Source organism: Tachypleus tridentatus, chromosome 7 (assembly GCF_004210375.1).
Source record: "Tachypleus tridentatus isolate NWPU-2018 chromosome 7, ASM421037v1, whole genome shotgun sequence".
Taxonomy (NCBI): domain Eukaryota; kingdom Metazoa; phylum Arthropoda; class Merostomata; order Xiphosura; family Limulidae; genus Tachypleus; species Tachypleus tridentatus.
Genome location: NC_134831.1, coordinates 180,554,301 through 180,577,777, shown reverse-complemented (window position 1 = coordinate 180,577,777; position 23,477 = coordinate 180,554,301). Strand labels below are relative to the sequence as shown.

The 23,477-nt window shown below is 35.0% G+C and overlaps 1 protein-coding gene across 3 annotated transcripts in view; it reads right to left on the bottom strand.

The window, feature by feature from the left end:
- The window catches only part of LOC143257385 (M-phase inducer phosphatase-like), a 32,968-nt gene extending 13,702 nt beyond the window's left edge, over positions 1 to 19,266 (bottom strand). The window contains exons 1-7 of one of the 3 annotated variants that reach the window (XM_076515973.1): positions 19,248 to 19,266; positions 18,307 to 18,424; positions 16,424 to 16,557; positions 15,354 to 15,439; positions 11,546 to 11,594; positions 1,056 to 1,116; positions 465 to 638 (exon numbers count right to left, since the gene is read on the bottom strand). In XM_076515973.1, the coding sequence (XP_076372088.1) occupies positions 465 to 638; positions 1,056 to 1,116; positions 11,546 to 11,594; positions 15,354 to 15,439; positions 16,424 to 16,548 (495 nt within the window). In that variant the 5' untranslated portion in view covers positions 16,549 to 16,557; positions 18,307 to 18,424; positions 19,248 to 19,266. Of the gene's footprint in view, positions 1 to 464; positions 639 to 1,055; positions 1,117 to 2,379; positions 3,053 to 11,545; positions 11,595 to 15,353; positions 15,440 to 16,423; positions 16,558 to 18,021; positions 18,163 to 18,306; positions 18,425 to 19,247 lie in introns of those variants that run through there. The other 2 variants (XM_076515974.1, XM_076515975.1) reach the window with 2 other exon arrangements.
- Between the last annotated feature and the right edge of the window lie 4,211 nt (positions 19,267 to 23,477).

Below are 23,477 nucleotides of genomic sequence, written 5' to 3'. Positions count from 1 at the left end.
GAAAAGATTACCAAGTTATACTTGGTAGGTGATTAATTTTCATCCAATATGTGAATGCATATTTACATTTCTAATCCTAATGAGACAAGAACACACATAGGTTCAGGTGTATTAAAACCAAATTTAAATATGTAAATGTTTAATCAATGGACAAGACTAAAAACAAACAAAGAGATCTTCATTAATGAATGGAGTATTAACACCCAAAGAAAAACAAATAGATAAAGGAAGAATCTAGGAACTCAGTTTCTTATTTTCTTCCCTATAAAACCTTTTGACAAAAGAATGCATTAAAATCAAAACTAATTATTCTCATTTTTACATTACTCGTAATAACATTCTTAGTGTTACATTTTCAATGTAAAAATTACATTAAAAATTTTTTCTCTAATTTTATATTTTTAATGCAAAGCTACATAAATTATCTGCATTTATGAATCTATCAACATGTGTCCAGTACGTACTTTAACACCTTGCGAATCACAGTAGCCACTGTCTTGTGAATCAGTATCACTGGCAACATCTCCAATGGCTAGGAACTTGCACAACCCAGATTTGTTAGGACTAGAAATGGGAAGGTTTTCTGATCTCGACTCGTTACTGGGAATGTTTTCTTTGGCAAACGGCAGTCTTTGAAGCTGAAATAAAAGTTTGTTTAGAGCAGAATATTAACAATAACATTCCTTTTGTTAAAATATAGTTTGCTATAAAATGCACCTGCAATTTAAATTACCAAATCAACATGTATGTGGAAAACACTTCTCATTTTTGCATCCAGGTAAAATTCAACATGAATAATTTATTATGACATTGATTTTTGTTTAATAAATCATGATTTATGAGAATATATTCAATCTGCCTGCAAAACCTTTGTACTTGAACAAAAGTTGGCTTGGACATTTAAAGAAATATCTTTTAGTGCTTTAATGGTATCAAGAACAACTAGAAGAAAAACAAGTTTAATTGTTTCTCTCATGAACAACACATGTATAAGCAAAAGAAAAAAAAAAGGCTTAGATAATTCATTGAAAAGAAAATTTTGGATGCAAACTTACAGGATGGGATTTTATTCTTCTCAGTTGTCTATGTCTTCCACCATTTACATCACGGAGAACTCTTGAAAACAATAAGACCAGAAGTAAGATCATTCCTTTCCTCCAAAAGTCCAACACAAATATTTTTAATTGATAAAAAAAAAAAAAATGTACTCTACAAGTTTATAACATCTTATCCCTCTAGTTTCTGATGGAATGATGAAACTAGTCTGGATGGATTTCAAGTCATGCTATTGGTGTGGATTTTTAAGGCACATTTAACAGAATTTATATTTCATATAGCTTGCACTAAAAGTTTCCCAAGGTTGCTGGACAGTATTTATCCTACTTAATAGGTGGGAGTAACTAAACTAATTATATGAATACATTAATACAATACACTTCAAATAAACCTTGCACAGAACACAAGGGATAATCACTATCAAGAGGACAACTAAACAATACCAGTGAAAACATTTAATAAAAGTTGTCTTTTATTCATGTTACCCCATTAATACTCTGGCAATTCCATAGCAGTATCTGTCTTCAATAAATGAATTTTGTTTTCTCTAATTTTATATTTTTAATGCAAAGCTACATAAGTTATCTGCATTTTACCCACCACAGAGAAATCAACCCAGAATTTTTGCATTGTAAGTTCATGAATGTACTACTGTCCAATCTGGGAGGGAAAAACTTACAAAATTCGTATAACATTATAGAAACATTTAATAATATATTTTTCTTAGCCCCCTACATCCATGGTTGGTACTAAGTGTGCAGGTCACAACCTTTTAAACAGTACCATTGACCATGGTATTATGTACATGATGTCATAGCTATTAACTATTTATTTTACCCTACAGTACTGATTTATGAACAGTTCATAACTAAGGAAAATAAATACCATATACAGTGCACAGGGATACTGGAAAAACTACAGGCATGCATTTCAGAGATTACACAATGTGTGTAACATGCAAAAATATTTTTTCTCTTCACATGTGTATCTCCATGCACTCTGACTTGGCACTGTCCAAGACATACTGACATTATGAATTCATTTCTGTAGTACAAATACATTTTAATATGCACAATCTTCCATGTATAACAATTTTGTACGTTTTACTAAACCTTGATTACTTTGTGTAGATGCATATAGTACACTTGGAATTATGGTCAATATTCCTTCTCCTGTTCAGGTTGGTTGGAGACACTCCCGTACATTTTCTAATAATCATCTTCAAATAATATTTAGTTTTTAATCTTTCTGCTAAAATAAAAACAAGGAATAAAGTGATTTTTATTTTTTGTCTGGAAAAACTAAGTCCCAAATTATACTTACGTCGATACATAGCATTTCTTTACTACATGGATTCGTTGTTGTAGAACATAATGCACGCTTACTAAAATCATGTACAGTTCCTGCAATAAAGCCCTTTTGTAACTAATCAACTGTCTTCATACATTACACACCACGTGATAAGATGTGCTATTATTCCAGCTTCAGAGAGACGTTTTTATCACTTAATAGCCAGGCTTTGAACACATTGAAAATAGATATCATTTAAACTTGAATATATTAAAAATGTTTATCATCTCGTGTAAAACTACGCATGGTTCGAACACGATAACTTTCACCAACAGTGTGAACTAATATAGTTTCGAACAAAGTAGTACATCGTTAACAATAAACCTTACGTTTTGCTATCATCACGAACTTCCAAATCTTAGTTGCATTGTTATTTGAAGACACGTGGTATATTTTGAATTTCGAGCAATTGAAAACTCAGCATATTAAATTTTGGGAAAACTTGAATGGTAAAATAAAACTTAATAAGCGTGACTGATGGGGCAAAACCAGCTTATGACAAAACTTGTAAATAACGAATTTACACGTGGTACTAATAATAAAAATATCAACACAGAATCCGAAGTGTAGATTTACTCTAGTAAATCTTTGGTCTTACTACGGATAATTTGATAGGACTACACGAAAATACGCGTGAACTTTTACAATGTGCCTTCAACAATGCAAAGGTTAAAAATATTGTTTTTCACAAACAGTGATTATAGTAAAGTATTTCCTGACAGATAACAAATGACCTTCGCTTTATAAGGCACAGGAAGACAAACTGTACCATGTTATCCAACCACACTGCTCATTTTGTTTGTTTAAGCTCAAAACAAACTACACAATGGGTCATCCGTGCTGTGCCCATCAAGAGATTGTAGGGTTTTAACGTTATAAGCCTTCGGATCAACCGCTGAGCCATTTGAGAATTTGGGCTAGACAGCTTTTGCAACTGAGGACGGTTTTACAAAAATACCTAAAACAAACAAAATCGAAGAAGACAGTGGGCGACATATTATCAACATTATTAACGAGAACTGTTTTTAATAATTATTTATGGAAGAGACCACGATAATACTACTGTAATATATTTAGTGTGTGTGTGTGTGTGTGTGTGTGTGTGTGTGATAACTTCAACTATAGTTCATTTCAAGAGAACAAAAATTGTAAAACTGATAACGTTCCATGAACATGATTATATTGTTCATTGTTTCGTGTCTATGAACAACATACGTACTATTAGTTACTTGTGTTCGGTTAAACACAAGAGTTAATTTCAGAGCGACAATTGGGCGTGAGACGTGGACAGAATTCAACACAAAAACGAAATGTCTCCCACATATAATAACAAACCGTCTTCCACCCCTCCCCGCCTTTCGAAATGATCATCGACCTTCATCTTCCCCTCACTGAGACTAGAGTCGACCCCAGCCTGCTCACGGACATTATTTCATATCTGACAGCACAGGGGTCAAAAGTCCACGACTTGGTTATTAACAGGCAGTAGGGTAGAGCAGATGGGGTAAAATACACCATAACGGACGTGTCTTTGTTCATAATGTTCACATGAAACTTAAAATGGTAAGATAGAGATTTAAAAAGAAACATAACTTTGTTCGCTATTTCACAAACACGCGGACGTAAACAAGGATACGAACATAACACTCCCACACACTCGTAAGTACGTACTTATAAACTGACGTATTAAAAAAAAAAATCGATCAGTGCTAATTAAGTTGACTGATGTTTCAACAGGCTCGTGCTCTATCCAGAGCGGTGAATCAAACCCTGGATTTTAACGTGGTAAGTCCATATGCTTACCGCTGACCGAACGAAAGATAAAAAAAAATAACTTCTACGGTCAAGATAAAACCCGATAGAAACGAAGCTCTATACACAAAAACTTAAGTCTTTTACCAAAAATATTATACTGTTGCTAACAACGTAAAATTCAAATTAAGAGTTTACTTAAAAATGTTTTTTTTTTCCAAATGTTCGTAAGTACGGATATATATGCAAGTTAAATAACTGGTTTTCATATATATGACGCTGAACTTTACTGTTACAATGATCTATCTTAATACTAGGTAAACACTTAGGGAACAGTGTAACCCTAATTATTTTGTGGGTGTCATTACTACATTATGTAGGCTAATGCTTTAATAAATTACAAAAAATGGGTTAATACGCCTTTTGTTTTTATGTTCGATGTTCATGGTTATATTACATGCGCCAAGATGAGTTCCCATTGCTTACCGAAATGGCGAGTTCGAAGTTCCTTCAAATTTGGTCTAAACTGATAAACACGAAACGTGAGAATCTAGCTTAAAAAATGGTGTTTAATTGCGCAAAGTCACTAATATAATATTAAATTGCCAGAAAAAACAGTGATGCGTTCTAATACTTAAACAAAAGTAAACAAGGTAGGACATGAAAAGGGCTCTGGTAAACGCAATTTCCGATTGGCTAGTAGAGGTATACCGATAATTTCCGATTGGCTAGTAGAGGTATACCGATAATTTCCGATTGGCTAGTAGAGGTATACCGATATTTTTTTTTAAGAAAGAGCGAATAGTTTTATTTATTGCAACTAGCTGATTAACAAATTACTACCATGGAAATACACAAACATTGTTCTTGCAAACGTAATATCATATTCGATATTACCAACTCTCTTATAAAGTGTATAAAATGGACACAACGTATGCGAAACGTTTATACAAGACCAGTACTGTAAACCCAACAATTATCGTTTCAAACAAAACAGTCAAATTGAAAATACACGTTTCAATGTCTGTGGTGGGGGTTCATTTACGATAAACTGATAAGTATATTTTTGTTTCAATTTCGCGTAAAGCTATTCGCGAGTTATCTACGCTCGCTGTCCATAATTTAGAAATGACAGGAGAGAAAAGACTGCTAATCAACAAACACCGTCAACTCTTGGGCTACTCTATCATCGAATAGTAAGATTAAGCGTAACATTATAACGCCCTCCAAAGCTGAAAAGGTGAGCATGTTGGGTGACGGGATTCTAACTTTATACCCTATAGATTGCAAGTACCCGGATCACTAGGTCATACAGAAACAAAGTATTACTGCGAATAGTACTGGGTGTCAAAGATTTACATACAACTAGTAGCGTGAATACAAGGGTGTAGTAAACAAATATAAAAATCATAACTGAATCTATGTCTCAGGACGGCTGGTATGTGTATTTATACTTTTACTAATAAACACGGTTTAAACGTTCTCTGCTTTATTAGTAATCGTGTTAATACCCATACCATCCGTTCTGAGATACATTTTTACTGCAAGTGGGTTTCTCCTCATCACGAAAAATCATAATTTGTTTTTAAAATGTATCCGCTTTAGAAAAATGATTCAAGACTAGCATTTCGGAAAATGCACTCGACTGAACGTTCTTTCATTTACATTTTATACGGTTCAAGAACGTAACTGTTTTAAGTTGAAATATATATCATAGCAGGACCTTAAAACATTGATTAATGAAGGGCCTTACATCTGAAATACACCTGATTAAGGTCTCGTCGTTAAAAACACGCCTGATTATGAAAGGGCTGCTATCACAAGGGCACAAAAAATAATTCTAAACACGACTGACTCAGTCCACCCTGAACATAAAACAGTAATCATAACGGATTAAAAGCAGCTGCCGTTTAAAGCTAAGAGCTAACGTATTGATTGATGTACTTTACCTACAATACTTATATTCGTGTATTTTGATAAAAGCAAGGGCTAGAGTTAAAGGAAGGGGAAAAGATTTACAACCCAGCACAGAAATAACCAAGTAAATGCCGATAACGAAGCCATTGTTTCGTACAGGAATCTGACAACATGGCCACTGGATTCTTTTAACAACAAACTATGGGTGCGTCAGCTAAACCGTTACGTGATGCCAGCCACGCGGACTGGTACGTCACTAAAATTACCCGCAGAATGAAACTGCCATTTTCTGGATTCCATCCCACAAGTTCGAAGAGCCAACTCTGAGACTAGCAGCTTAATCCAGATACAACAACTGGTATTCTGTAATCATTACTTCACGTTCATTATGACTAAACTTTGGCTGCTATAAGCTACACACTTGGCCCTAAACTTGAACCAACGTACTAAAGACAACTAGCCAACGAAACCCAACGCCAACTCATAGGCTTCTCTAGTCGGACTGGTTGAAGAGTTTTGAACTTTACTCTTATAACGTTCTCAAGGCCCCAAAGAGCGAAGCACATCTTTGCAATAACAGGTTGCGAACAATGAAGCCTCGTATTTACCGTCTGGGCACGCTAGGAAACTAAGCCACGCTCGAAATTTTGCTAAAGATTATATAAATATTCGTAACAAGTAATATGATGTTTGCAGTTAAGCACAAAGTTACACAATGGACTACCTATGCTATGCCCACCACGGGTATTGAAGCTCAGTTTTTAGCACGAAGGGGGGGGGGACAAGTTTTTCTTCCCGTTAATTCACGTTTTACGATAAGCGACCTCAAGGTGGATGTCCAATAATAATAATAATAATAATAATTAAAAGAGCACGTGGATATTCTTACCAGAACCTCAAACTTACCTCTTCCAAGTCTGAAATAAATATTTGTAAAAATTAAATTACCAGAACCACCCTGCGAGTGGCATGATATTAGATATTGCTGAACAATAAAAAACATATGCTCATGCTTCGCTTCCTCATGACTTTAAACCATCACCCTGGGCAGTCGTTTCAGCTAATTAATATTTAAATGAAAGGATAAAAGAATGAATAGTAAAAGTGTTTCTCAAAATACACTATCTCATCAGTTCTAAAATCGAATAACAAAACATCGACTAAAATAAGTTAAGAAAAAAAAAATGTACAAGTTTTCACTGACAATCCTCTGAAAGCTTGTGCTACAGATCCATCCAGGAGCACGTGCACACTACATCTGTTACATCATCACTATGGCAACTTCTCTCCCCTAGTTAACAGCTGCTCTGATGCACCATATCGTCGTATAACGGTCAATGACCACATACAAAGACTACAGAGTTATCCCTACAACTACATTCTCAGACGGTAGCGTAATTCATGTTTGTTTGTTTTTTTAAATCAAACTTTTCGCAAACCATAAACACCACACATCAAGAACGTCCCCTAAGTTTCTACGTACAAGACACCACAAGAAAGGCAAACTATCGTAAAAGTCGTGGAGCTATAAAACACAGCGATATATACGTTTACAAACAGACCCACGATTCAAATTACGAATGACGTAGAAACTGGTTAGACCCACCAGTGATGAAAGTAAGTTCATAACCTGCATCGATAAAAACATTGCAATATTAAATTCGTTATTGTTTTATACTCGACTCAATCGTTTATTAACAACTAACGAAATCAATTGTTTGAAAGATATGTGAATACACGTGTTTGTCCGTGTAAAGTCTAGAAAAACTACAAGTTACAAAAAATGATATATCAGAAGGAAGGACTGCGGGAACCGTACACAGCATATCCAAACCTTAGATGAAAATATAAATTCATGGAAGAGAAAAAGATAATCTTTGCCATAATAAAAACATCCAACACCGGGGCACAAATCATAATGTGGGTCATTTTAGAGGAACTGGCCAGTACAAGTTAAAGATGACCAAAGGGAGTTGACGTTTACTATTACTTAAGACCATTCACTCCCACTGGTTTAAAGATCAAAAGTTTTAGTCTCTTAAAAAGAAATATTTTCATTGTAAAACTGTTCCACGACTGGCGCTGGCGGAGGGTACAGGTAGGATTTGAAGTAACGCCCTTCCCCCCACAAATTAATGTCCCAAACTAACCCAACTTCATATTCTCCCCGTTCACTTCACTAATTGTTTGTTTGGAAATTTCGCACAAAGCTACTCGAGGGCTATCTGTGCTAGCCGTCCCTAATTTAGCAGTGTAAGACTAGAGGGAAGGCAGCTAGTCATCACCACCCACCGCCAACTCTTGGGCTACTCTTTACCAACGAATAGTGGGATTGACCGTCACATTATACACCCCCACGGCTGGAAGGGCGAGCATGTTTAGCGCGACGCGGGCGCGAACCCGCGACCCTCGGATTACGAGTCGCACGCCTTACGCGCTAGGCCATGCTGGGCCACTTCACTAAAATCTAATCACCGAGCGCGATACTTCTCAGTAATTTCTATCTACGTAGAATATTTTGTTACGTTTTTGTATGCGAAATGCTTAAAAATAAAGTGGGATAACTTATCAATACCGAATTCCACTACCCCCTACTGCTACCCACGTATTTTGCCACACGTGGTCTCCAATGGTAATGGTGAAGTGTGTGTGTATATATACACAATTCAACAACCGAGAATCAAACCTACTCGTACACTGCGAATTTGGGAATAAAACATCGAAAATACTACTGTTCGAACACTAAAAATAACAAAGATGTGTAATCGTTTAGACTTTCAGTTTCGCCCACGTTTTGAAGTAACACATCAGTCTCCCGGTGAAAGGTGAAGGGGCAAGTGAATCATAACCCTACAAAGTCATATCTTCGTTATCAACAGCTGTTTTGATAGTTAAGATTATTCTGCTTTGTTTGTAGTTACCAGGAAAAGAACTAACAAAATGATGTCTGGTTATAATGAATTACAAAACGTGATTACCATTACACAGGAAGTAAAGAAATTGTATAAATTACAACGTTACATGATGTTCCCTTCTTTATTACATCCTTAACGATTTCATTAGATGCTAATTGGATACCGTTTTGTGAGAAGTATTAATTGACTCATTTAACTAATTAAGTACTCTGTCTTTCAATTCATAAACAAAAGAATTTAAACAAAAAAGTAGAACCATCTGTGGTTGATCAATGCTATACCACACACAAACACATAAGACTCGGCATGACCAGCTGGTTAAGGCACTCAACTCGTAATCTTAGGGTCGCGGGTTCGATTTCCCATCCCACCAAACATGCTCGCCCTTTCAGCCGTGGGGACGTTATAATGTTACAATCAATCTCATTATTCATTGGTAAAAGAGTAGCCCAAGAGTTGACGGTGGGTGGTGTTGAATGGCTACCTTTCTTCTACACTGCTAAATTAGGGACGACTAGCGGAGACAGCCCTCGTGTAGCTGTGTGCGAAATTAAAAAAAAACAAAAAACAAAGACCAAACATATAGTTAATCACTTTTATATAGTAAAATACACGAACTAGCATGACACAAAATGGCGTCTTCCTGCTCTTGCACAAAATGATCGCGTGATAAAATATCCCCGAACCCGCAAACGACCGACTGAAAGTAATTAATGTGTGATAACATTTACGCTAGGAATTCTTTCAACCATTCTCAAACACGTAATAAAAGGGCTCAAGTCAGTTGGCAAACAGTCCAGTTCTTCTGTACAAAATGTTTTGATCGTGCTTTTGTTTTGTTTTCTTAATAGATAACGATTACACTATCGTCTATACTCCATACCTAAATTATCTGAAGGTCCTCCTATAATAGGTGTATCTTTATGAACTTGTTAATATACAAACTAACCACCCTACCCACCTTTTATTACCCTATATTTGTACCAATGAAATTCCTCACTTACTCGTTTGACTAGCAGATTTTTCTGAATATGTAAGCACTTTTTTGTGAAGGGGGTGTTACTTAGAACGCCCCTAACTCAATGCGAGCCATACAAAAGAAATATGATCAACGCTACGATTTAATGTTATAAAACACTTTTTTGCACGTGCTGGAATATAAGCGGACACTTATTTATGACGTCAGAAAAAGATGCAAGTTCAATTTGTCTTTGATAAAAAAACAACCTATAATCGAGCGAAAAGTGGATATGAAGAAAAATGTCCATCTTTCGGTTTCGAAATTGCTCAGCTTACAGCGGAAACTTATCAGAAATAACGCATTCGTACACAAACGAAATCCGAATTTTAGCGTCAGAAGCCCCGAGACTCGGCACTTGGAAAGAAAAGTACAAAACATTATGTGGGTGTCTAGCAACCATTCTATTGTGCGAGTATTGGCGAGTTCATATAACTATTAACTTATTCCAGTTCCACCATAAAACTAGTGTTACCCTTAACGTAATGAAATGCATTCCTAGAAAAAAGAAAGAATTTAACTAGGAAAGCAGTGAAAATCCACTTATTTTCGTTGCATATTTAAGCATTGCAATGTTACATAAAGACCGTATATACCATGTGTACAGTAATACAATGTTTTGATGACCAGAAAATATGCCATTTCTATAGTTGTACATTAATGCTTGTCTTTGTGATGAATTGGATTTCTATTAGTAACTTTAATATTCTGGAACGGTTTTAGTTACTCCAGTTAATGCGAGTCTACTGCCCATCTAATGATAAATATATCTTACAATAACAGCCTTGTGTCCTTGCTGCTGTTTAGATGTAGTGAGGTGAGGACAGTGTTCGTGGGAGCAGAAGGCCTCCCAAGTAGTCAGCAAAGGACACTTGACAAATTACAAGTTTTAGTCGCACATTTCTTCAAAACCAAGTTTAAATATTCTTAGGTCTTGTGCACATTCACGGTCACGTGACACGTCAGTTCCAAGATAATGCAATTGACTTGATGAGCAACAATAGAATATGTTTGAAACACACTTCCTGCTGGAAAAATCGACCATCACTTCTACCTTACCACGTTAGTGCTGTACAGTTGACCTTGTGACTTCGAGCAAAAATATTTTGAATCGCCAGACGTTCAATAAAACAAGAAATGAACGTCATTTGTCCACATAGATCTAGTGACAATACACACTTAGTACCATCTGGAATTAATACACCTGTAAAAAAACTGGTTTGTTTGAAAGATACTTAAATTCTCTCAAGTTGAACACCAAGTTTGTGTGTTTATCCGAAATATCCAGTTAATTAAAATACACAACACATTTTCTGGATTAAGTGAAATAAGTTCCGTGTTCAAAACCTAAAAAAAAACGTTGAATTATACATTAAGAATAATTTTATCCTGTACTTCAAAATAATTATGAATGATTTTCTGTTTTTTTCTGAATAATGAATGGAAAATGTTAATTTACTCAACTTTACAAAATTTTCATAACGGAACTTAATTAGTGGAAAAGTCCGAATCTATTAGAATATTGGATTTGACTTACCTTTCTTGTAACATCGGCGAATCTACTGGCGTTGGCGAGTCGACGAATGCTAAGAAATAAAATTCATGGTGTTACTTATTAGAAGTAACTTAAGACCCCTCTCTGACCTCTCCTGCAAAGTTCTGATCGAAGTTGGCAGAGTGCCAGAAGAGTTTGTTCTAGATACTTGGTTTCTCTCGTTCTTTTATAAAGACAGGAAGTTAAAAATATTCACGTTTCTTTGGTCGAAATGATCGGCAGGAAACAGAAGTGCCAACGGCCGGGCCTCTATGCAACTAGAGAACAAGTCTCGGTTGGCTTGGTGTGTAAAGGTTTTTATTTCCTTTATCTTTGTTCACAGGTGCACCTCCCCCAACAAGGTTATAAATATAATTATTTGTAAATGTCTCAAATCGTCATAAATGTACGGAATAAATCACTTTCCACGCGAGATCTTATCCATTATCAAGCACGAAACTAAGCTTTCCTTTAATTTTAAGGGGAATAAGAAAAGGCCGAATACCTAGCAATGTGGGAGATAATTTCCCTAAAAGCGGGGTTATCTGCTTTAACCACTCGCACCACTGTCCAGTAGTGTGCTGTCAGCAAATAGACAAAAATGGCGTCACATAAGGGATGCGTAACGTTGCGGTTTGTTCTGTCATGACGTCAGTAAAATGCCGAAAATAATTGTGCATTTTGTAGGCTACAGCACAGCATGACATATGAACTTTGATGGTAAGAATAAAGTTTGTTACTCTTAATTTCGGTTTTATTTATTTATTTTGTTTATTATTGATTCAAAGACCAAAAATGTACCCATTACATACTTTTACACGATACAATTGCGAGATAATTAGCAAGAAACACTGCAATTTCATGCTTAAAAAGGTACTGTTATAAATTGGAGCATGGGCCTCCCGCTTCCACTGTTCTGAACCATACAACACAAACCATTCGTCTGATGCAAAGGTTACCGTGCTACGCAGTTGTAGTACATTAAGATTCTCAAACCTACAACGTCTACTTTGCCTAAAGTTCCAGTAAAATAACTAATCACTTTGTTGTGCAATCGTCTAGAGAAAAACAAAATGGCTGTCGATTATTTATCCATTCGAATTAGACCTTTTAGGATTCATCTAGCAAAACATCCATGTTTTACAGCTTGTTTCCCGAAACAGACAGATGGAGGCAATTATGAAAATGTCGAAATGAGCCATATCTAGTTACATGAGGTTAAGATACATACGGATGACCTCTGTAAACAGTATGTAATATATTCCAATAACTTTTCTACTTTACAGATACAGTTCAAATATTTTGTTAAAACTGGGTAACTTTGCTGAAATTAACTCGTGCCATACCCCAGCAAACTTTAGAAAATGTATATATGAGAGTACTAAGGAAATATTTTTAAAAATCACCAAATACCAACGTAGAATTCTACCCCCTTAATGCTAAACAGGGCATTAGTATTCCACAAAGTACAGTGTTTTTACACACAGTTAGTAAGTTGTTAATATCATACCCAAAATGTTTTGTTTTCGTTTCGACGACTGACGTTCTCTCAACGTTTCTGAAAGTTTTATTTATATCTTCCTTTGGAAACTGAGGCGGAGATACATTTGGGACAGCACAAACTGACACAGAATGTAGACCCACTTCCTGTTTTCTTACTAAAATAACACGGATTATGTGAGAACTTATTTTAGGATGAAAGTTCAGGAATAACGTATGGGCATTCGCTCCTCTGATATCTGAACCAAGTATTTTCAAAGTTAAGACACTTTCTAGTACCTTGTCACCGAAAGACAGCATCGGTAAATACAAGAATGATTAGGTTTACTTTCACCCATTCAGAAATCTTTTCTAAAGACGGGTAGAAACTATTTTAAAAGTACCTTCTGAGATCATCTTCTAGTTAAGAGTTTGCAACTGACCGTTGCTGGACATATACATGCCTTAGGGACGAGTGTGTGAACGAATACGAGATTGCAGGGGTCGTTACAGTTAGATGTTAGGTTATTAATTAATATAGGTATAAAGGTGTTCCTTTATATTGGTTTAATTTTGGTTGTTCTGTACTTTAAAGTTTTAATATACATACCAGCCGTCTTTTGTTTGTTTGTGTGTTTTCTTATAGCAAAGCAACATGGGCTATCTGCTGAGCCCACCGAGGGGATTTGAACCCCTGATTTTAGTGTTGTAAATCCGGAGATATACCGCTGTACTAGCGGGTGGCGTTGTTTGTTTTTGAATTTCGCACAAAGCTACTCGAGGGCTATCTGTGCAAAGCCGTCCCTAATTTAACAGTGTAAGACTAGAAGGAAGGCAGTTAGTCATCACCACCCACCGCTAACTCTTGGGCTACTCTTACCAACGAATAGTTGGATGAACTGTACCATTATAACGTCCACACGGCTGAAAGAGCGAGCATATTTGGCGCGACGGGGATGCGAACCCGCGACCCTCAGATTACAAGTCGCACGCCTTAAAACCAGCCGTCTTTAAAATACATTTTTACTTCAAGTGGGTTCCTTCATCACAAATTTCATTCACGCTTTAAGTATTACAGTTTTTAGTGTTTTTTTTTTTTATATATAGGTAAAGGAGGTACTGCAAATGTATGTTGTTAAAATTGTAGGTGGCGTAAAAAGCACCGTGAAGCTTCTAAGGTAAAACCACGCGACGGTCTGTTAGAATTTAACAGGAAAAAGAATATTAGGGGCCTAAAACAGAGTGGCAGCTCGATCAGCTTCGGTAAGCACAAAATCACTGCCTTCCTTACCAGAGTTGGGTCTTAGTGTAACCTTATACTTCATAAGGTAAAAAATGCAAGCATACCGTTGAAGGGACAGGTGGCTAGCTAAGGACGTGACGGTTAGGGCGTGAAAAGCGGGAGATTTGAACAAGTGAGGCTAGCTGTTGAACACGCGGCACGCTTCAAACCGCGCGCGTCACTCGTCTTTATTTGCTCGCGAGAAATTGTCTTTAACAAAATGAATTTCGTTTCTGAAGGCAGTGTTCGAATGTTTGTTTAATTGTGATATTCATACGATGTCCAAAAGACTTTTTTTTTGTGTATAAAGTAACAATTTTCTTTTGTCTTTACTAATAAACTGGACTTCTTTTGACAACAACAATACTTTTGTTTACAGTCTGTGTGGCTTATTATACGCCTTAATAAAAACCAACGTTGTACGACGTAATGCCCTCTAGTGTTTCCTGTTTCCAAACTCTATCTTATTCTCTTGGGTCTGTAAAACTGATGTACTTGTAACACCACCAGAGGTGCTCTGGGCAAGATCACGTATGGGGGTCAATGATTCGAAGAGAAACTGACGATGCCCCCACCAAGGTCATCAGGTTTTGAACGTACAAAGAACATTCCACCAACCGATTCCCACCCTCTCATTGGACAGTCCTCTAGTTACCATACGAAGAATAGATTTTCTGTGGCACGTCAACCTTATACATTTGCGTTATTTTCACCCTTGCTAAAGATAAGGTTAAAACGAAGTCGAAAGTTCCGAAACATTCACGTTTTGTAATAACTTCTAACCTTGAACATAAAAGTTAATACCATTGTGCAGTTATGTACGACTAACAGAGTCCACTATTTCGCTCTATTATTTATCTATATGGTAACATATATAGACTTTGGAAACGTTATTGGTATTTAAAAGGTACGAAACAAAAACACTTAACTTAACCAGTTTAACTAATTTAAAAATACATAATACGCATACAACTAAAGTTACAAAATGAAATGTATATCAATAGTATTTATACCACACAAAAAACTGAAAGACATGCACGTCGCCCTTACCTGTTTTAGTCAAAACTGATCCCAAAATTATTCTGTCTGGTGTGTCCCCAATTTCATCTAATCGTCTTTTTGGTGTGGAAGCACCACTAAAAATAAAAAAATCATCCCCCCCTGAAACTTCTGTCAAAAAACTAACTTCATTATTCCAAACTTATTTTAATTGTTTAACAGTAGTTTTAAAGTTACAGTTAACAGCAAAAATGTAAGCTATTAATACCCAACTAGAAATAAAAATAATTAGGCTTACAAATAAACAATGCACTACATACACATCAAACATGAGTAAGCTGGAAGTTAGTGTCTTTCGTAAGTCTTAAGTAACAGCAATTTGTAATCCTATCAAATGTTAGAAGTTTGATTACCTGGAATATTCAAGTTGTGGCTACATGTATAGAAATACAATATTAAGTATTCTAGTTCCTGAAGTTTTAGTTTAGATTTCCCAATTCCATTAAAAGTGCAAAACCAAGAGACAATGTTAAAAAGACTTAAGCAAAACAAAAAAAAAAGGGGGGGGCTTATAATTAAACTTATGAAATACTATCTTTAAAACTATTCTGTATTCAGTGTAGTGGTTTGAACTGCTAAAACATTGCTTTATTAATAAATACAACATTAATCCCTTAACTCAGTTGGAAGAGTAAGTGCTTGGAAAGTGGCACATCTCAAGTCTGAGCTCCAAGCAAAGAAGTGGACATTAACAAAGCTATTATGGTACAATATCTTCATGTTATAAAACTTTTAGAAAGATGTTCTTCACATACTTCTACCTTTAACAGTTAAAAACTACGTGGCTTTAATGCTTTTAGTCTTGTATTCATAATAAAATGTTACAGATTTAAAAACTAATCACAACTTGGAATTTTAAAGTGAAATGTCATTTAGTTTTATTGGCTTGTTACTGTGATATAAATTTTAAGTAGAAAACAAGTACTATTAAAACATGTTTCGAATGACAGAAGTAGAAAAATTTGTTGATGAAACTTAAAATATTTTCATTATAATAACAACAACAACTGTTACATAATAAATTTACAGTTACAGAATTCTCAGAATGAAGTCTTCCATACCTGCTTGTCGAAAGTTCGCCCAAGTTCACAGCCAAGTCAGTGACGGGGGACATTACAGAGGTGGAACTGAAGGATAGTGACTGACAGAATCGTAGGGACAACTTTTTCTTTTCTTGAAGCGACATTTTATCCAACTGGAAAGTTACCTCAAACAGCTATATATAGTGTCATACAACACCAAAATCTTTAATTGCACAAATAAGCAACTCAATGGTTTTGGTTTTTTCCTTCTGTTAAAGTACCCCAAAAATCAATTTTGCTTATTTGGAATTTAAATGCTTTAGTATCAGAAACAATAAAAATATATATACACATTTTATTTATTTATTTGGTCATGTTTTAAATATGGAACAATTTTTTTTAAGAATATGGACTACACTCTAGAAATATCACCAAAATTTTAAAATTCTGTCTTAATAGTACAGTTATTTCTCAACATCTTTCAAGCAACTAATATGGTTTATGTACACAACTTTCAGTTCATGTAATATTTTGGATATAAATAAAACTACACACTTAAAACAGATTCAGTAACAAGTCCACATAAACAAATTCCATAAGGCTATACAGAATTGAGGTAAAAGACAACTACAATATTTACAAATATTTCATTTACTATTAAAATGGTTTTGCCGACAAAGGTATTAATTCATCATCATTAGATCTAGAGAGCAGTACAATAAGATCTCACAAAAATTCAGAAAAATAAAAATGTAATTTATTAAATTCTTAATATAAGTTTTGGTACAATAAGTATTATTATTTTCATTACCCAATATGGTTTAAAGAAGTTTTGCTTTTAGTCAACAGATGATATTTGATTGACTTCATTTCACAACTTCAAGAATACTCAGCTAAAATTCATGATTTAAAACAAATTATGATAATAAACAGTAACAATTATCTATAGCATCCAAAACATTTTTAACTAGCTATCAGTTAACTGATCAAAAGCTAGTTAGTGTACTGAACCATTAAATGAATCACTTTGTACTAATAAATTCAAGTATTAAGTCTAAAAATTAGTCAATCCAATTCATTTTATTAGACAATTTAATGTTATTGGCTAAAATATTACAAACTGTTGTTTTCTCGACACACATACTCAAAATCCAGATATCAGTAAAACTGTTTTAAAGTTGTTCTGATCTTGCAATATAAGAATAAAGTAATGAAACAACGTATCTCTCAGAACTAGAAATAGTTTAATGTTACTGATAATTATTTAGAAGCTATTCTGGAATGAGTTGTTCAAAACCCGGTACTTTACAAAATTAATTGTCATCAAAAAAAAAGTTTTATTTCAAGTGATGTTTAGCGATACAAAAATATGCATACCTAAATTTAATAACCACATAAAGTAAATTGATTTTAAAATTTCACGAAGTTTATGCACCAAAACTGACATTCAAGCTTGTTTGTTGTTTTATTAAACTATTAACGATTTATTTCAAACTTTACAACAGACCAAAACATTTGGCTTTAAGACTTTAATATATGCCTATTCACTCTTTACATAAGTACCCAAACTTCATTTCACTGCTATAAATTATAAGGCTTAGCTTAACCTAATACAGATCCAAGCTATTGTAACTTACATTTATAAGAACAACAGCCTAACAACAAATCTATGTTAACTTAACTTGCTAGTTTGCTGAGTGTTTTCTTAACGAAACAAGGAAACAACTTGTTTTTGTAAAGTAGCCACATCATCATTAAAATCTTTGGTATATATTACAATTACAAAACGTACATTTTCTGTATCTATGGAGATTTATACCTACATTAATTACCCAAAATTCATTTCAAATAATATATTTGCACAAACCTATGTACAAGTTTATCATAATAATTTCCATCAAACATTAGGCTAAATCTCTCACCTCTTCTTGTTCGTAGAGCCCGTAGCCAAGTTCTACCCCTACTAAACTACCAACAACAGCAGACGCGCGGCTTGAGACGTGTTTGAAAAAGACCGCCTCTGAGCAACGTCACTGGACTCTGATAAATAGATACAGCGTATTTAATTAATTGCCTTTTATGTTTTAAGAAGTCAAAAATAATAAACAATTTTCTAGATTTCTTGAATTCGAACTTTAAAATGTATATATTCCAGTGGTATTTAAAAAGTTTTAAGTTTAATTTACAAAAAAAAAAAAAAAACAATAGTATAGACAGATGGCGCTCTACACACTACATCAAAACTTTCGAATTGTTGGAAGTGAATTGGAATTGGAGATAAGTTACAAGTAATACAACTATATCTAATAAGATCCATGAAAAAAAAATTCAGAATAATACAAAAATTCGAGGTTTCTTTTAGAATATAATCATTTGTGAAGTGTTTTAAAAGTATTATTTAACTGGTTGTAAATGTCATAAATTTGATTACAAATTAAAAGGGTTTCAGAAAAATGTTAAAATATAAATTTGTAGTTATAGATGAAATAATAAAATGTAAATGTTTAGTTTTAGAAAAAAGTTATAAAACATGAATTTGCTATGAATTTAAAAAATGTCTTTAGACGCTAATAAATTAGAGACCGTGAAAATAGCATAAAACGTCATTAAACTATTGTAACATCCCATCTTAATCAAGAGTAGGTTCACTGACTACCCTTTCAAACAATTACTTTCACTAAGTGAGAACTGTTTTCGTACAAAAATTAGAAATAAAGCTTGAATATTTTCTCAAATTCTTCTCAGTAGTATTTATTTCCTATTTTATCAAACTTATTGTCTTTTTTAACTGAGTTGATTCGAAATGGTATTATTTGAAAATTAAAGTATTCACTAATTTTTGCAACTTTCAATAATGTACTACCTTCTCAGATTCAGTCAGTATGTTTTCGTTTCAGTGATGACGAGAAACCCACTTGTTGAGAAATATATATGCAAAAACGGCTCGTTTGGGCTGAGAAGGTCGAAACGTTGTTCGCTCTTCTATGTAAAGTGTTTTCTCAGCCCAAACGAGCCGTTTTTGCATATATATGTTTTCGTTTGTTACTATTTTTATGTTAGACGCTGCTATGTTTTAAGTTTTTAGTGTAATATTTAAGAAATAAAACAATTTTATTAATTATCTTAAACTTCATAAATTATTCTTATGTAACAATATTTTAATAATCATGTTTTTTGTTAACAAATAGTTAATTATATTAAAATTAGGCCCAGCATGGCCAGGTGGTTAAGGCACTCGACTTGTAATCCGAGGTTCGCAGATTCGAATCTCCGTCATACCAAACATGCTCGCTCTTTCAGCCATTGGGGCTTTATAAAGGTATGGTTAATCCCATTACTCTTTAGTAAAAGAGTAGCACAAGGGTTGGCGGTGGGTGGTGATGATTAGCTGCCTTCCCTCTAGTCTTACACTTTTAAATTAGGGATGGTTGGCACAGATAGCTCTCGATTTGCTTAGCGCGAAATTCAAAACAAACAAACAAATACTGAAATTAATTCAATAATATTTTAAAACTATTTAGAGTAAAAGAGATATATTATTAATACAGTTTTAGCAAAGTGAATTAATTAAACTAATATATAAGCCCCCCAGTGGCTAAGCGGTATGTCTGCGGACTTACAACGTTAAAATCCTGGTTTCGATACCCGTGATGGGCAGAGCACAGATAGCCCATTGTGTAGCTTTGTGCTTGATTCAAAACAACAACAACAACTTAAACTAGTATTTTTAACTTATCTATTTAGTGTGTTCATTGATGTTACACTATCACGTTCTATAATCCAATTTGTTGTTTCACTTTGTGTAGAATTCTGTACAAAGATATTAGTTATGAGTGATGAAAATAGTTAGAAAAACATAAAACGTTAAGTGCATGAAAGTGGACCTTATATCAAGTAATTATCACAAATTATTTTCACGTCTCTCCAAGTTGATGCCTCACTGTTTATTTTAGGAGAGCCCCCCCCCCGCTAGTACAGCGGTAGGTCTACGAATTTACAACGCTAAAATCAGGGGTGCGATTCCCGTCAGTGGGCTCAGCAGATAGCTCGATGTGGCTTTACTATAAGAAAACACAAACACTCGTTTTATGAGATAACGAAATCCTTTGTCAGTGAATATTGTTTACTTTAGTTTTTCTTTATAGTTTTTAAGTTATTATCGGTGTTTTAGTTTATTTAAAATGAATTGCTTACAATATAAAGATAAACATAATCTCTTTCTGTTTCCTGTTGGAAGGATTAAAGAAATTTCAAGTTAAGCCTTATTAAATAAGTTTACTAGCCTAAGGGATGATTATTTTTTGGCTCGAATTTGCTAAAATAATATTTATTAATAGTGTTTGATTCTTACTATTACAGTAATATCAGTCTATCTTACAGATTTCGTATCATATGAATAGCTTCTCACGAATCACCTGAGATTTTAATGTTTCATGTTAATGTTAAACTTTCATATAAATTCACCAATGATCTCAATTTTCACTGGCATCTAAAACTGGCTGGAAGGATTACAACCCATTAAACGTCATTTTGGGCACCTGAACTGTATGAGTTGCTGATGGATTAGTCATTATATTACGAACCATGTCAATTTCTTGTTATTCTGACACGTACTCTTCGCCGCATGGTAATTCGGCAGTAACCGGATGTTGCTAAATTTCGAGGCCAAATCACCAAGGGGGTCACGGCACAAATACCCCATCGTATAGTTTTGCACTCAAAGGAAAATATCACATGTTCTCACTGGTTCTATGTTGCATAATGTACAAATAAAAAAAAACATATTAGTATTATTCGATAATAATAAGAGAGGCTAGAAGTGAACAGAAAAAAAAGCAAAAACCATCTTCGAAACAGTAATTTCGCTCACAACAAAATATTTGACGTGCAAGATTTGAAACACTTGATTTATATAAACCAGCTTAAAGTATCGCTAACAAACTGTGCCTTCTTTTTTTATTCTTTGTTTCTAAATATTTTTTAAAAGAACGAGTCATATTCTAACTATTGCTGGCGCGATTTTTTGGAAAACACAGTACATTTTAAATTTTAAAGACATAGAAACGAATGTGTTGTGATTAATTGATACGTTTCAGTATTTACTGAAATATATAAAAATAAAGCTGCATTGGATCAATTTGACTGTTTGGAATTTCGCGCAAAGCTACATGAAGGTTATCTCTGCTAGCTGTATCTAATTTTGCAGTGTATCACTAGAAGAAAAGTAGGTTGTCATCACCACCCACCACCAACTTTTGGACTACTCTTTTAGAAGCGCCTGGAGGGCCGGCATGGCCAAGTGGTTGGTTAAAGCGCTGGACTTGTAATCCGAAGGTCGTGGGCTCGAGTCCCTGTTCCAGTAAACATGCCTTTCAGCCGTGAGGGTGTTATAATTTACAGTCAATTCCAGTATTCGGTGGTAAAGTAATAGCACAAGAGTTAGTGGTGGGTGGTGATGAGCTACCTTCCCTCTAGTCTTACACTGCTAAATTAGGGACGGCTAGTTCAGATAGCCCTCGTGAAGCTGTGCGCGATCTTCAAAAACAATCAAACCAACGAATAGTGGGACTCGTCGTCACGTAAAAACGCTCCCACAACTAAAATGACGAGCATTTTTGGGGGGGACCTGGATTCGAACCCATGTCTCTTAGAGTGGGAGTCGAGTGCTTTAACCACCTAGCCATACCGACTCCAATTTAAGTTACAAAAGTACCATTAAATTAACATTTTTTGCTTTTGTTTAAGATAACTGTTTATAACTTTAAAGTGATAGACTAGTGATCTCTTTAAAACCTTGTCAGACCAAATATTGCATTTTGACCGCCACTCTTATAACGCTCGCACAGTCTCAAAGTTCGAATCGAGATATTTTTGGGTAATAAATGAATCATGGGATTTTAAATTCACAGATCAACACGATAACAATTAGGCCATATCTGGCACAGAAACAAATAAATAAAAACGTGTTTATTCAGTGGTTTGGGGTTTATAACTTACAGAACTTCGTGTGAGTAAGCTTGCACCAAACGAACCAATGATCGATTGTCATCAAACTTGGAACGTGTCTTCATCGTTTGAATTTCGCGTAAATCTACACGAGGGCTATCTGCGCTAGCCGTACCTAATTTAACAGCTCAAGATTAGAGGGAAGGCAGCTAGTCATCACTGCCAAATCTTGGGCTACTCTTTTACCAACGAATAGTGGGGTTGACCATAACATTATAACGCCCCCGCGGGTGAAAGAGCGAGCATGTTTGGTGTGACGTGGATTCGAACCCGCGACCCTCAGATTACGAGTCGAGGGCCTTAACCACCGAATCATTCTAGTCCCTCTCAAACTGAAACCCTTTCATATAGGATTAGAATAAATCGATTTAAGAGACGCGGCCACATACACACATCTAAAGTATTTCACCTCTCGAATTCATAATTGTAATTAGATCTCAAATTAGCCCGGCATGGTAAGGTGATTAGGGTGATCAACACGTAATCTGAAAGTCGCGGGTTTGAATCCCGTCGCACACAACATACTTGCTCTTTCAGCCGTAGGGGCGTTATAATGTGACAGTCAACTTCACTTTTTCTGGGAAAAAGAAGAAAAGAGTAGCCCAAGAAAAGCAGGTAGTCATCACTACCCACCACCAACTCTTGGACTACTCTTTTAGCAGCGAATAGAGGCCCGGTGGTTAAGGTGCTGGACGTGTAATCCGAAAGTCGTGGGTTCGAATCGCTATCACACTAAACATTCCTTTTAGCCGTGAGGGTGTTATAATTTGACAGTCAATTCCAGTATTTGTTGGTAAAGTAATAGCACAAGAGTTGGCGGTGGGTGGTGATGACTAGCTTCCTTCCCTCTTGTCTTACACTGCTAAATTAGGGACGGCTAGCACATACAGCCTTCGTGTAGCTTTGCGCAAAATTCAAAAACAAACAAGGTCTCAAGAGCTACGGACTAAAATTTTGTTCTTGAGAAAAACTCAGCCATTAAATGAGCCGCCATGCGCAGATATCAAGTGAATTTTAAATAAACATATATGGTATAACAAAGTTAACAACCGTGTGATCATCAAATACTTATTATTTGTGTTACCAC